The following is a 15,250-nucleotide window of genomic DNA, read 5'->3' on the forward strand; positions in this document are numbered from 1 at the left end:
GTCCCCTGTTCCGGCATGGGAAGAACCAAGAAAAAGAAGAAAAGAAGAAAAAGAAGAAAAGAAAAAGAAGAAAAGAAGAAAAAGAAGAAAAAAAAGAAAAGAGAAAGAAGGAAAAAGAGAAAAAGAAAAGGGAAGAAAAAAAAAGAAGAAAAAGAAAAGAAAAGAAAAGAAAATAAATAAATAAATAAATAAATATATATATATATATGTATGAACAAATAAATAAATAAATAAATAAATAAATAAATAAATAATTGAAATTGATGAGAGAGAGAGTTTCTCTCTCTTCTCTCTCTTCTCTCAGTCTGAACCCTGACTTTCTCTCTCTGGAATTGGACTTTCTCTCTCTACTTTCTCTCTCTAGAATTTTCTCTCTCTAGGTTGTTTCTCTCTCTTGATGGATTTCTCTCTCTCTAAAGTTATTCCTCTAGGATTAGCGTAGTGGAAGGCTTCATCTGATGATTTTGATCGAGTTTAGGGAAGAGTCTGATTTTAAGTGAGATTTTGATTTTGAGATTTGTTAGATTTAATTTTGAATTAAATTAATGTAAAAATATAATTTTGGATAATAGGCACGGAAGAATCTCCTAGAAGTTAGTCGATCTGTTCATTCAGTGCTCCGTGAAAGGTAAGTAATGGATCATCTTCTCGAGATATTCCATATTTATTTTGGAAATAAATAATTATACTCTAAATTATGCATGATTTATGAAATTATGTTTTGAAATAAAAGTGCTTTTGAAATGTTATGGTATATCGATTTATGCACATATTTAGTGAAAGATTATAATATATATTATGGTACAAAGTGTTTTGATACAGATCGGATTTATGCTCTCAGCCTAACTATGTTTCAGTGGGCCCCGCTAATGGGGATTATACGTTGGTACTCAGTGGACCCTGCCAGTGGGGGTTGTGCGCTGGTGTTTGTGGACCCTGCCAGTGGGGTTGTGCGCTGATATTTGTGGATCCTGCCAGTAGGGGTTGTGCGCTGGTATTCTGTGGACCCCGCCAATGGGGGTTAAACGTTGGTCATAGTCAAGGCTGTTGAGTTACGAGTGTTTTGAATCGAATCGGATTTATGATTATATTATATGTGAATATTTGAAAATATTGAATTTGCATTAAATCAGCATGAAATATATTTTTATGTTTATTGCAGCATTATTCTTCGAATTATATAATATCTAAAATATCTGGTAGAGATACTTGTTACTTACTGGGCTGTCTAGCTCATTACCTTTCTTTCTATTTTTCAGATTCAGATAATTAATTTCGAGCGTGGGAAGAAATATTGGAACAGAGCTTTTAGAGGCGAGATTTAGTATTGTCAACTTCATTGAACTTAGATCTATTGTTTATTGTTAGTGAAAAATTTTATTGGATGTAAGACATTTGATTTAATTACTTGAATTAAAGTTGAATAATAATTATTTGAATTTTTTCGCTGTGATGTATTGATATCGTGATGAGATGCCTTGCATGCTTATGGAGAGAGTTCTTCATGAGTATGCGGCGGTTGCCACGACCCTCGATTCACAATCTCGGATCGGGGGCGTGACAATTAATATGGTATCAGAGCATAAGTGGATAAATTATGACACATAGAATTTGACATAGTATGAGTGTAGGTGGGTAAACATTAGGAATATTGGGACGTTAGAATATGAGCATCATAATAAACCCATCCTAACAAATAGATAAATGAATCTAATAAGGTTTTACTACTATAAGGTTACCATGCCTCCCCTTAGAATGACAAGAACTACTTAAGGAATTGCAAGAGAGACATCACAACCACGGGATGGTAGCACTCCCCATCTGAGCAGTGGCATCCCTCAGGAGGAGGGAGTCCTAGATCCTAATGGAAGTGCTTCGAGAGCACGTCAAGAACCAGATATGGCTCAGTTAATGCAGACCCTAATCATGATGGTACAAGCGCAACAACAAATACAACAGCAAATGTTTGAACAACAGCAGATACAACGAGATACACAACAACATCAGCATCCACCACCACAACATGGAGAGCAACCAGTACAACGGAACAACATTTCAGAATTTAAAAAGCTTGCTTCTCCAGCTTTCAAGGGGACTACCGAACCTTTGGAGGCTGATAACTGGATAATGGAGATGGAGAAGGCTTTCGCTGTCCAAGAGTGTCTTGATGAAGAAAAGATTCGATATGCAGCTTATTTACTACAAGGAGAAGCATACAACTGGTGTCAGCGACTACAGCGCAAGCATGAACAAGACGGCGAAATACTTACCTGGGAAAGGTTTCGGATTGCATTCTATGATCAGTATTTTCCTTGGAGTATAAGGATCCAGAAAGAGCAAGAGTTTATTTATTTGAAGCAAAAGGGTATGAGTGTGACTGAATATGAAGCAAAATTTACAGAGTTAGCCAAATTTGCTCCGAGATTAGTGGATGGTGAGCAAGAACGTGTTCACAAGTTTGAGATGGGACTGAGAACTGAAATTCGAAAACAAGTGGTTCCATATGAATTGACAATTTATGCAGATGTGGTAAACAAAGTACTGATAATTGAAAGAGAAGTCAATGAAGAACGCATAGAAAGGGAAAGAAGGCAAAGAAAGAGAGCAAAATCAAATAATACACAAGGGCAGAATAATAAAAATATCAAAAGATCAGCTAAGGGAACAGTAGACAATAAGACTCAATAGATTGATGGTGAGCCGTGCTCCAGATGTGGCAAAAATCATGCAGACAAGGATTGCTATTGGAATACAGATGCTTGTTTCAAATGTGGTCAGATGGATCATAAAATCGCTAGCTGCCCGCTAAATACCGAAAATCAAGCTGGCAAAAGAACTCATGAAGGACAACATAAGGGTGGCGGACAGATTTCTAAAACCCAGGAAAGAGTTTATGCGCTTACTCAACAGAATCCACAGGCTTCCAATATAATGGTGACAGGTATGAAAATTTTCAAGGACGAAATTTCTTTTTAGGGGTGAAGAATGTGATAGCCCAAAACCTAGACCCAAGCCCAAAACGAAAAAAAAAAAAATAGGGGATCAAAAATCGGGAAGAAGACTCCCGGTAGGAGTCTTCTTCTCCGGCGAAACCCAAGCAAAATCGGACTCCTAAGACCCCTCGGAGTCCTAGGATTTTCTATAAGAAGACCCCCTCTCTTTAGAATCGATCCATCGACTCTTTTCCCCTCTTTTCCTCTCTGATTTTTTCGAAGAAGAGCCGCGATCCCTTGCCTTGTTCTCGCCGTGACTGCTCTCCGACGAGGCCACCGGAGGTCAAGGTAAGCTTCCCTCCTTTTCCTTCCTTCCTTCCTCTTGCTCCCATGCCCTGTACGCGGCTGCCGGCGACGAGCGTCGTCGATTTTCGATCGGGGAAAAAGACTCTATTTTTGGTCTCTTTCCCTGAACTTTTTCGACGCCGGCGATCGAAATTGACCGCCGGCCACTCTCCTCCGTGACTGGAGGAGTGGCCCCTGTCGGCCGCCGGCCTCCGCCGTGGCGGTCGTGGCTTGAACGGCCCGACCAAGGAGGAGACACCGTCCCCTGTTCCGGCACGGGAAGAACCAAGAAAAAGATGAAAAGAAGAAAAAGAAGAAAAGAAAAAGAAGAAAAGAAGAAAAAGAAGAAAAAAAAAAGAAAAGAGGAAGAAGGAAAAAGAGAAAAAGAAAAGGAAAGAAAAAAAAAAAAGAAGAAAAAGAAAAGAAAAGAAAAGAAAAAAAATAATAAATATATATATATATATATTTATATATATATATATGTATGAACAAATAAATAAATAAATAAATAAATAAATAAAAAATTAAAATTGATGAGAGAGAGAGTTTCTCTCTCTTCTCTCAGTCTGAACCCTGACTTTCTCTCTCTGGAATTGGACTTTCTCTCTCTACTTTCTCTCTCTAGAATTTTCTCTCTCTAGGTTGTTTTTCTCTCTTGATGGATTTCTCTCTCTCTAAAGTTATTCCTCTAGGATTAGCGTAGTGGAAGGCTTCATCTGATGATTTTGATCAAGTTTAGGGAAGAGTCTGATTTTAAGTGAGATTTTGATTTTGGGATTTGTTAGATTTAATTTTGAATTAAATTAATGTAAAAATATAATTTTAGATAATAGGCGCGGAAGAATCTCCTAGAAGTTAGTCGATCTGTTCATTCAGTGCTCCATAAAAGGTAAGTAATGGATCATCTTCTTGAGATATTCCATATTTATTCTGAAAATAAATAATTATACTCTGAAATTATGCATGATTTATGAAATTATGTTTTGAAAGAAAAGTGCTTTCGAAATGTTATGGTATATCGATTTATGCACATATTTAGTGAAAGATTATAATATATATTATGGTACAAAGTGTTTTGATACAGATCGGATTTATGCTCTCAGCCTAACTATGTTTCAGTGGGCCCCGCCAATGGGGATTATACGTTGGTACTCAGTGGATCCTGCCAGTGGGGGTTGTGCGCTGGTGTTTGTGGACCCTGCCAGTAGGGGTTGTGCGCTGGTATTCTGTAGACCCCGCCAATGGGGGTTAAACGTTGGTCATAGTCAAGGCTGTTGAGTTACGAGTGTTTTGAATCGAATCGGATTTATGATTATATTATATGTGAATATTTGAAAATATTGGATTTGCATTAAATCAGCATGAAATATATTTTTATGTTTATTGCAGCATTATTCTTGAAAATTATATAATATCTGAAATATCTGGTAGAGATACTTGTTACTTACTGGGCTGTCTAGCTCATTACCTTTCTTTCTATTTTTCAGATTCAGATAATTAATTTCGAGCGTGGGAAGAAATATTGGGACAGAGCTTTTAGAGGCGAGATTTAGCATTGTCAACTTCATTGAACTTAGATCTGTTGTTTATTGTTAGTGAAAAATTTTATTGGATGTAAGACATCTGATTTAATTACTTGAATTAAAGTTGAATAATAATTATTTGAATTTTTTTCACTGTGATGCATTGATATCGTGATGAGATGCCTTGCATGCTTATGGAGAGAGTTCTTCATGAGTATGCGGCAGTTGCCATGACCCTCGATTCACAATCTCGGATCGGGAACGTGACAATATTTATTGACCAATTAAAAATATCAAAATATCAAAATGAGATGCCAAAAAGTCATTAAAGAATTGACCAAATCTTTTAAGCATCTTGATACCTATCAACATAAGACCGTTCAAAACCCGAGCCCGTAGCATGTCTCTTGAAAGTGAAAGGGAAATTTTTCTATTACTCGACGTGGGACTACAATTAGGACGTTAACTTACCGGGTTCTAATCACCGCCTCCCCCAGCTTTCGTAAAACCCCAACTAAAACCCAATTTTCTCCCACTCTTCTCCCATGCTCATGGCTTCCTCAAGCCAGGATATCTCCGAACCGTCGAGCTCCGCCTCACCCTCTCACGACTCTTCTCCCCCTCCTCCCTCCTACGACCCTCCGCCCGCGTCGGACCTTTTCCGCTCCCCCCTGGTCGAGGGCCTCCTCGACTAGATCGAACGACGAACCAACGCGCCTCGTCTTCCGATTCGCGGACCCGTGTGAGTTCCAGGACTCCGCGGACTGTGTCCCCCGGTTTTTCTACGAGGAGGGTTGAGGTGTTTCTGCGGAACAACAAGTCGGAGGCCTGGCTCCAAGTTTTTGATTAGGATCCCGACGATGACGTGGAGTACGTGCAGGTATGACTGATATGAAAACTAATCAAAATCGTCTCCCTAACAAACTCCTTCCAATCTCAAAATCCTTTTATGACTCACAATCCTTATTGTTGTAGGAACGTGTCTGGTCCTCTGTTAGGAAACTTCGGGCGTTTGCCATCCCTATAAATATACCACGACCTGAGTCCTCTCTTTGCAATCCCCTACCCTTCCAAGCCCAAATCCCTAGCATCTCCTCATGGCCACCGAGACCCATGCAAAACTCCTCCTCCAAAAACAGCTCAAGGAGCTCTACCGGAACGCCGTAGAAGGCTTCTCCGCTGGCCTCGTCGATGAGAACAACATCTTCGAGTGGAAGGTGACCATCATTGGTCCCGTCGACACCATCTACGAAGGTGGCGTGTTCGACGTCGTGATGACGTTTCCACCTAACTACCCCAACAGCCCACCTGAGGTCCGCTTCACGTCGGAGATGTGGCATCCCAACGTGTACACCGACGGGCGCGTGTGCATCTCCATCCTGCATGCCCCTGGCGACGACCCGCATGGTTACGAGAAGGCCAGCGAGCGGTGGTTGCCCGTGCACACCGTCACAACCATAATTCTAAGCGTCATCTCCATGCTTTCGAGCCCTAACGTTGAGTCGCCGGCCAATGTGGACGCTGCGATCGAGTGGAGGGAGAGGAGACATGCGTTCAGGAAGAAGGTTGCTCGCATAGTAAGGAGGTCTCAGGAAATGCTGTGAGCGGTTGAGGGTTTTGTCGGTTCCTATAACCAATTTTGTTCCACGATTGTTATTATCTAATTCGGTTTAGTAGTTATATGATTTAATAAATTTTTGTTTCTAGGAGGAAATTTTCTTGTCGGCAGAGAAGGAAGATACGGTGAAATAAATATTATAATTTCTATGGAATTTTGATCATGTGAGAAGTGCGATTTAATTTAAGTAAGCTTTGAAATATGCTTTAATTTTTATTTATTGGTTTTCCAACGATAAAATCTTTTATGCTGAAACTTGTGAAAGAAAGTGTAAAAGTATTTTTCTTATTTTTTTGTTAGAAAATATTGCAACCTTCTTTTTGCTTTTCTTAATTATATCACTGTGAACGAGAAATCTATTCAATTGAATCTATTGAAGATGGAGAGAGAAAATATTTTCTTATTTTTTGCAAGATGCCTTCTTCGAATATCATCTCCAAACCCTTTTTCTCTTCTTTTACTATCTAAAATTGGTGGGAAGAACCTAGGCCTCTTGTGACCATGTAAGAGACCTTATACACAGCCAGAGTTGAGATCTCAATCTCCAATTACCACAATATTCCCTAGTTAACAATAAATTTTACATAGGCATTCTAGTTCTAACCGATAGACATTAGATACTTGCCATTCACAGGATCTAATTTCTTGATCACTCTTTTAAAATAAACCATCTTCTCCTACCCAAATACTCAGCTCCTAGAATACCACTGCCCCACCTGACACAGACACCAAGACGGAGGACGAAACAGAATTTTAATCACAAATTTCGCTAGGATTAATCTTTTTTAATCATAAATTTTTCTAGGTAGAGAGGAGCGTTTTGTTTCTATGGAGCAGCAACTCGGATTCATGGCTCCAACTTCTTGATGCGGATTCTGATGCTGACATGGAGTGTCGGTGTGTATTGTTGATATGCATCAGAGTTGTGGCACTTCTTGCTTTCACACAGCAGATGTGAGTGGGTGAGTTTTCTTAGATGCTGAAAATTAGGGTCTTTCCCTGCACTTGAAGATTTCTACTTGAAATGGAGGTAATCTACTGCCCAAACCAATCCTTCTATTCTCGGGATACGACCGAGCACTCACTAGCGAGTTAGCGAGACTATCCCAAATATTAAGAATCGAGAAACTGAGGTGGACCGATTTTGTATCAGCGGTCTCACACCGACCTTTGGCCCAGATGTTAACCAAGCAAGTGGTCGGAGCCTTACTGACCCTGTGGTCAGATCTCATTGAAAATTAAAAATAGAGCCATGCAGTTGACAAGAGATGGCACCCTTGAACCTCAAAGCAGTCATTGGTATGAGGCCTCGGTTTTGTGCCAACTTCGGTTTGCTAGCTCATTCACCCACATAGAAAATCCACAACAGCTTAACAACTTTAATTTGTAGGTAAGTAGGAAGATTCTCTTTCCTAACAATCTGTCAGAATGTGGCTTAATGATCAAAAGGATCAAACCTAATGGTCTACAAATTTTAGCTAGCAACCTATAGCTCCATTTCAACATAAAGAGATACCAAGAGAACCCTCAGATAAGATCAATTTTTGGAGGAGAATATTATATCCTTCACTCTTAATCTCCCACGCTCACTCTCACCATTCTTCCTTTTTCTTCTATTGTTTTCAAGCTTTGGCTAACTTAACTGTCAAAGAGTCCTCCATCGAAAAACCCTTAGTGAGTGTGGACTTCTTTTGTAGATTCCCTTTTGATGCCTCAGCCTCCAATCAGCATCCAACCTCAGCTGCATCTGCCTCGAATTGAAGACTTGCAACAACAGATTATCATTAGACAAAGGATCTGAAAGCCCATTCAAAGAGGAAAGAGAGTATTGTATGGACAAGAGCATACAATTGCACCCCCTCTCACTAACAATCCATCTACGGCAACTAGAGTAGCACCACCCTAGGGTCCGTCGCTATGCAGTCCCTTGTTATGATGGATCCACTACCATTCGACACCCTAATCATCGATCAAGCTTTGACTAGCATTATGTAACGACTCTAGCAGTGGTGAAGCAATCGCAGCATCTGGAGCCGATTTCTCAGGTGGCTCCTTCTCGACATAGCTAGTGGTCTTACTTCGAGAGCCTGAAATCCACCCCCCAATGGTTCTTTCACGATGCTCCTACTTTTGCACCCCAATCATCCTCTCATCGGAGCCTGAGGGAGGAGGATCGATGATGGTGCTCTTCCTCCAATAGAGATTTGACCCTGGGCTACTCCCTTAGGCCCGAAAAATCACATCGAGAGGAAGAGCTCAAAAATAAAGGTCCAAGATATTGAGTACTACCTCGATGAGGTTCAGAGCAGGGCTTACCGAAACAATGATGGTCTCGACTTCAACTCTTAGCCTCCCTTCTCTTAAGCTATTCAGATGGAACCAATTTCGAGTCAGTTCAAGATGCTTTAGGTGGAGCCGTATGATGGCTCCTCAGATCCCCTCAATCATTTGAAGAATTATAGAACCTTATGATGTTGCAGGATGTCTCGGACACCCTCCTCTATCTCACTTTCATGGTCATCCTCAAGAAGTTGGTATGAACATGGTATTTGGGCCCCTAGCCGGAGTCCATCTATTCATTTGAATAGCTTGAAAGGTTATTTATCGCTCACTTTAGTTGTAGTTGTGCCCGATCAAAAAATGTCGACAACCTCTTCTCCATCTAGTAAGAAGAGGGTGAGTTGCTGCGCAGCCATGTGGTGTATTTTAATGATGCCATGTTGGAGGTGTGCAATCTCGATGAGTCGATAGCAATATTGGTGCTCAAGTGAGGACTACAAAATAAGCACCTCATCTTCTTCCTCAACAAAATTTTTCTGAGGGATTATGCCAATTTGCTGGCCTGAGTCTAAAAATGTGTAGGTGGAAGAAGGTTAGGCGGCACGGAAGTAGTTGGAAAGAAAGAAGACCCTTAGCAAGAAGTGAGGATGGGAGGATCCTCAAACGATCCAAGTAGAAGAAGAATCCTCTTGACCACTAAAAAATCACAAGCCGAGCCCACCTTGGTTGTTCAATTGTTATACCCTTCCTATCCACTCCTCAAACACAAATCCTAATGGAGATGGAAGTTCAGAAGTATCTTTGATGACCTAAACCAACGAAAGTCCCTCCAGATAGAAGAAGCAAGAGAAAGTACTTCCGCTTCTATGATGATCATGTTCATAATATTGAGGAATGCTTTCAGCTTAAAGATAAAATTGAAGTCCTGATTAGAAAAGACTACCTTGATAAGTATATTTAGGAGTAGTAAAATCGAGCATCCGAAGAGCTGCAATAACACCAGCCCCATGAGGAGAACAATTGCAACTGACTCATGGCTGGTGTCATCAGCATAGTTTCATCGAGAGTAGGGGCAAAAGGCCAAATTGAAGGAGTGAAGAGATAGCATACAGGGGGTATTGTTTCTTTCTCTGATGATGACTTTTGAGGGATACAGTGTTGGAATTCTGGATTTGGTGCATGCATATGTGTTTCAAAATATTTATTTTCTAAACACTATAGCAGAGAATAAGATTAAAATACTTTTAATCTGAATTTTGCATGCATAAAAATATAAAACCACATGGATCTATTTCATATGCTGAAATTGATATATGCTAAAATTCAGATTGTGATCAAATCACATACTTGTTTCACAATCTCTTTTTTCAAAACTGAATCTGAAAGAGATGAGGCTCTCTGTTAGCTGCACAAGTATCCGACCTCTATGAATATCCACTCGAGATTAGTCTGGAACAGTCCTCTATAATCTGAATTTTGATTCTCCAAAATTTAGCTTGCTGAATCTGAACGAAGCTTGGATCGCGATCAACACTTGATCTTTCTCCTTGATCTTCTTTTTTTCCTCTTCTCTAGAGTTTCTCCTTACTATGTGCTGCTACCAAATGCTAGAAACCAGTAAGGAAGAGGCATCCAAACTCTTCTGGGTGTGAAACTCCTTAGGGCACGCATCCCAAAGAAGGGGTGTATAGAACACCCAAGAGAAGAGAAAGGGAGAGGAAGAGAGGGCATGGGGAGAGCCTTTGGGTGTGAGGGGCTGCTGGTTTTGATGCTCTAAGGATCTTAGGAGAGATCCCTTTAAATAGGCATAAGGATTGAATCCTATTCAATCTCATAATATAAGTCCTACTTGTATTAGGATTCCTATTAACTTAAGTTATCCAACTTACATTAGGAAGCCCATTAGGTGCCAACTATTGGAGCCCTTGCACCCATAATTAGACACCCTCTTTTGCACCCAAGAGATACCTTATATAAAAATCAAAGGCTCTTTAATTAATGGATACACCCAAATTGATCAAATCAAAGTAGCATCCAATAATAACTATCAAAGAGATTCATAAGAGATTTGCATCCTTAATTTATATGATCTATAACCTTAGACACCCAACAATTGGAGTCTTATGAATCTTATTCATGCAGGTTATTAGCAGATAATTAAGTTAGAATTATCTTATCAAATAAGTAATTTCAATGGAAAGAAGAATTGGGTCCAACCATGTGCTAGTAAGGTTACCATGAACCCAATAAGTTTCTCTAAACCCAATTGACACTTCAAAAGCTCAATTTCTTATTCCAGATCTAATTCCTTTTGTTGTGTGACTTTATAGATTCAATTCTATCTAGTAGTGAGATATACAATGATCTCTATCATTATATCATTGAAACTCTTTTCAATGGGTCAAAATAATTTTACTCTAACTCAGCAAAGATTGTCGATCCGAAACAATCCTAGTGAGCTCTCACAATCTACCAGTGACACCTAGCAATATATAGTGGCAACCCAGTAGAAGTGAAATGAACCTCTAGATATAGTTAATGTGTGATTTAGTCCCTCTATCATGAATCTCAACTAGATGGCAGGTCATGGATAGATCGTCAAACCTCAACATCAGTCATATGATAGATTGATTAGCTCAAATCCAGTTGTGACTTCTATGAAAATTTTTTTTCATTAATTACACTGCTGTGGCCACAGACTCTTGGACTTAGCCTCTCAAATCACATAAGACTACTCCTCTCTATCAAGGTCGACAGATCCTATCTTGATGCACATCCCACTCTTATAGTGGGCCAACTATCGCCAACATCCACTACAAGGGTTCATTGAGATCCATGTTTATGTATCAATCAAACTCCAGCAGTCTCACTGTGAGTAGCAGTATCATCTCAAATCAAAGGACTAGTCACACAACTACAGCATCGAGACAATCACTGATGATTGAATAGAAATCCAAGTGATCTCTCATATGATCACACTCAGTGTCAGTTGTTCTCTAACAACCATCCACACTTATCACCCTATGTTTCTACACAGTAGATTAGAGACCCATCTTTCTCGAAGGAAGCAATTTGTGCACCAGTCTATCCAGATCTATCATCTCCCTCATGATGATCCTATGATCGAGAGCCTTTAAGAATTAAATGCATATCTCTAATTCTCAATACTTTAAGAATATGTATCGAAACTAATTTTATGGACAATTCAAGGATATATTACACTTGAATGAAAAACAACTTACCCCTTTTATTAATTATATCAATATATTAAGTATAAAATTATGCTCTAGATATATTACAATGTGTCAGCCATATTGCTTTCTAAGACATACATCTAACAATCTCCCACTTGAACTAAAGCTAATTGGCCACAAATCTAAATCGCATCTTTTCAAGGTGGACTTTTATTTTTGGGTTTCTCAACTGCTTAGTCGCGGGTCTGCCATATTTTTTGTGGAGTCTACTCTTCGCACCTTGACATGAGGTAGTCGCATATATCGGTGCTCTATGTGCTTGAACTTTTGGTGAGATCTTAGCTCCTTAGCAAGGGCTATGGTGTCATTGTCTTTGCAGTACTGTGTCATGGTATGACATCCAGTTCTACAACTAATATTAAAATCAGAATTCATCCTACATATCTATAGCACACTCAGCCTCCATTGATCGATTACTCAGAACCCTTCTAGTAAATCAAACAAAAATACACCCTCGAATTGTAACTCAGAATTACCTCCAAAGATCAAGAACAGATCCTTAGTCCTTCTTAAGTACTTAAGAATATTCTTCACAGCATCCAATGCTCCTCACTTGGATTCGACTGGTACCTTCTCGTGACACTCACAGTAAGGACAATATCAGGTCGAATACATAGTATGGCATACATGAGGCTTCCTATTATCGAAACATAAGGAATCTTACTCATATACTAAATCTCCTCAGATGTGGTTGGACACATCATCTTGGAGAGACGAATACCATGCCTAAGAGGTAAAAGACCTCTTTTGGAGTTTTTCATGCTGAACCTCTTCAGCACTTTCTCTATGTAAAGCTTTTATGACAGGCCAAGCATTTTTTTAGATCTATCTCTATAGACCTTTATTTCAAGAATATAGGATGCTTCCTCTAGGTTTTTCATGAAGAATTCTTTGGACAACCATCTTTTATCCGTGATCAATATAGAAATATTATTCTTAATGAGGAGAATATCATCCACATACAATATGAGGAAGGTGATTGCACTCTCACTGACTCTCTTGTATAGACAAGATTCTTCTTCATTTTTTATGAAATCAAATGATTTGATTGCCTCATCAAAATGATGGTTCCAACTCTGAGAAGCCTGCTTTAATGCATATATGGATCTTTGTAACTTGCAGACTCTATGTTCACCATCATCGGATGTGAAACCCATAGGCTGCTCTATATAGATATCTTCCTCAAGATATCCATTCAGGAAGGTAGTTTTTACATCCATCTACCAGATTTCATAATCATAATAAGTTGCAACAACAAGCAAAGTGTAGATAGATTTCATCATAGCTATAGACGAGAAGATTTTCTGATAGTCAATGCTCTCACACTAACTATAATCTTTAGCCACAAGCCTAGCTTTATAAGTCTCTACCTTATCATCGGCACCTATCTTTCTTTTGTAGATCCATTTACATCCAATAGGTACAATATCTTCAGATGGATCTACTAAAGTCCAGACTTGATTCGAGTGCATTGAGTCAATTTCTAACTTCATAATATCTAATCATTTTTCGAAATCGATGTCAGACATCATCTCGTCAAAGGTATTGGGATCATCACCATGACCCCTATCTCGCATAAAGAATATTTTCTTTACTTTCTCTGTAAGCATATCCATGTACCTTTCAGGAGGTCAAAAGATCCTGCTAGATCTACGAGGTTGCAGAGGAACATCAACTACTGGCTCATAGACTATGGGTTCCTGAGGATCTATAACTCTAGACTCTTCAGAGATCTTCTCTTCGAGTTCCACTAACCTCCCACTGCCGCCATCCTGAATAAAATATTTTTTTAGGAACATAGTATTTCGACTCACAATCACATTATGGTCTTGTAAAAAGTAGTAGTATCCCATAAATTCTTTTGGGTACCCTATAAAGCGAGCTATAATAGATCTATTTAATTTTTCTGCCATCTGTCTTTTGACATAGGCCAGACATCTCCAACTCTTAAGATAACCCAGACTCGGCTTCTTACTGAACCATATCTCATACGGTGTGGTAGGAACGGACTTTGAAGGAATCCTATTCAACAAGTGATGGCAGTTAACAAGATATATCCCCAAAGAAATAAGGATAGATCAGTAAAGCTCATCATGGACCTGACCATATCCAATAGGGTTATGTTCCTCCTTTCAGATATTTCATTGAGTTGAGATGTTCCAAGAGAGGTCCACTGAGAGACTATACCATTGTCCTTAAGATATCCCAAAAATTCTCGACTAAGGTATTCACCTTTCTCGATTAGATCGAATAACCTTAATGGATTTACCCGTTTGCTTCTTTACTTCATGCCTGAATTTTTTAAACTTTTCAAAAGTCTCAGACTTATGTTTTACTAGATATACATACCCGTACCTAGATAAATCATGGATAAAGATAATGAAGTAGGTGTAACCATCTCTGACCTGCACATCAAATGGCCCACACACATCAGTATGTACCAGGGCAAGTAACTCTGTGGCCCTTTTCCCATATCCTACAAAGGATAACTTGGTCATCTTCCCTCGAAGGTAAGATTCACAAGTTGGATACGACTCTGGATTAAGAGAGCCAAGGATCCCATCTTTTTGCAGTCTATTTATACTGTCCTCTCCAATATGGCCTAGTCTATAGTGCCACAAGTACTTCTGGTTAATTTCATCTTTGGATCTCTTTTGGCCTACGGTACTTACTATTTGCTCGTTTAAGTTCACATTCGCATCAACATGTAAATGATAAAGACTGTCAATTAAAAGATCTCGTGCAACTAATTTATTTCATAAATACATAGAATAAAAATCTTTATTGAAACAAATTTCAAAATCTTTCTATGTTAGCACAAACATGAAAATCAAATTTTGACTAGCTACAGGAACATAATAATAATTTTTTAAATCTAATCTAACTCCTAACGGTAATCGAAGAGGATAAGTGCCGACGGTCTCTGTAGCAATCTTTGCTCTATTATCTACCCGAAGGATCATGTCACCTTTCCTCAACCTCTTACTTTCTATCAGACCCTATATTGAGGTACATATATGAGTACTCGAGCTAGAGTCTAGTACCCAACTAAAAGTAGAAGAAACCATGAGGTTAAATTCTATTATGAGCATACCTTTTTGGTCTTTAGGCTCTTCGGATATTTCGAATAGTTTCTCCTCTAGTGGCCTTCAGCATGACAGTGGAAACACTTTCTCTTTGTCTCAGCCACCTTTGGACCGTCTTTCTTTGGCTTGCTCTCTCTCTTCTGCTTCTTTGTAGATTTAGCCTTCTTCTTTCCAACAGACTTTCTCTTGGAAGAAGAAGTCCACTCCACAA

The 15,250-nt window shown here is 39.2% G+C and overlaps 1 protein-coding gene across 1 annotated transcript; it reads left to right on the forward strand.

Annotated features, from left to right (window-relative positions):
• The first annotated feature begins 5,898 nt into the window (after nt 1-5,898).
• LOC140859391 (ubiquitin-conjugating enzyme E2 7-like) lies at nt 5,899-6,405 on the forward strand. The gene has a single exon (XM_073261042.1). The coding sequence runs from the start codon at nt 5,899-5,901 to the stop codon at nt 6,403-6,405; it is 507 nt and encodes a 168-aa protein (XP_073117143.1).
• The last annotated feature ends 8,845 nt before the right edge of the window (nt 6,406-15,250 follow it).

Source organism: Elaeis guineensis, chromosome 7, assembly GCF_000442705.2.
Source record: "Elaeis guineensis isolate ETL-2024a chromosome 7, EG11, whole genome shotgun sequence".
In the NCBI taxonomy this organism is placed as follows: domain Eukaryota; kingdom Viridiplantae; phylum Streptophyta; class Magnoliopsida; order Arecales; family Arecaceae; genus Elaeis; species Elaeis guineensis.

What these genes read in the sequence shown, in the direction of transcription:
- LOC140859391 (XM_073261042.1), top strand. Translation starts at nt 5,899, where the DNA reads ATGGCCACCGAGACCCATGCAAAACTCCTCCTCCAAAAACAGCTCAAG.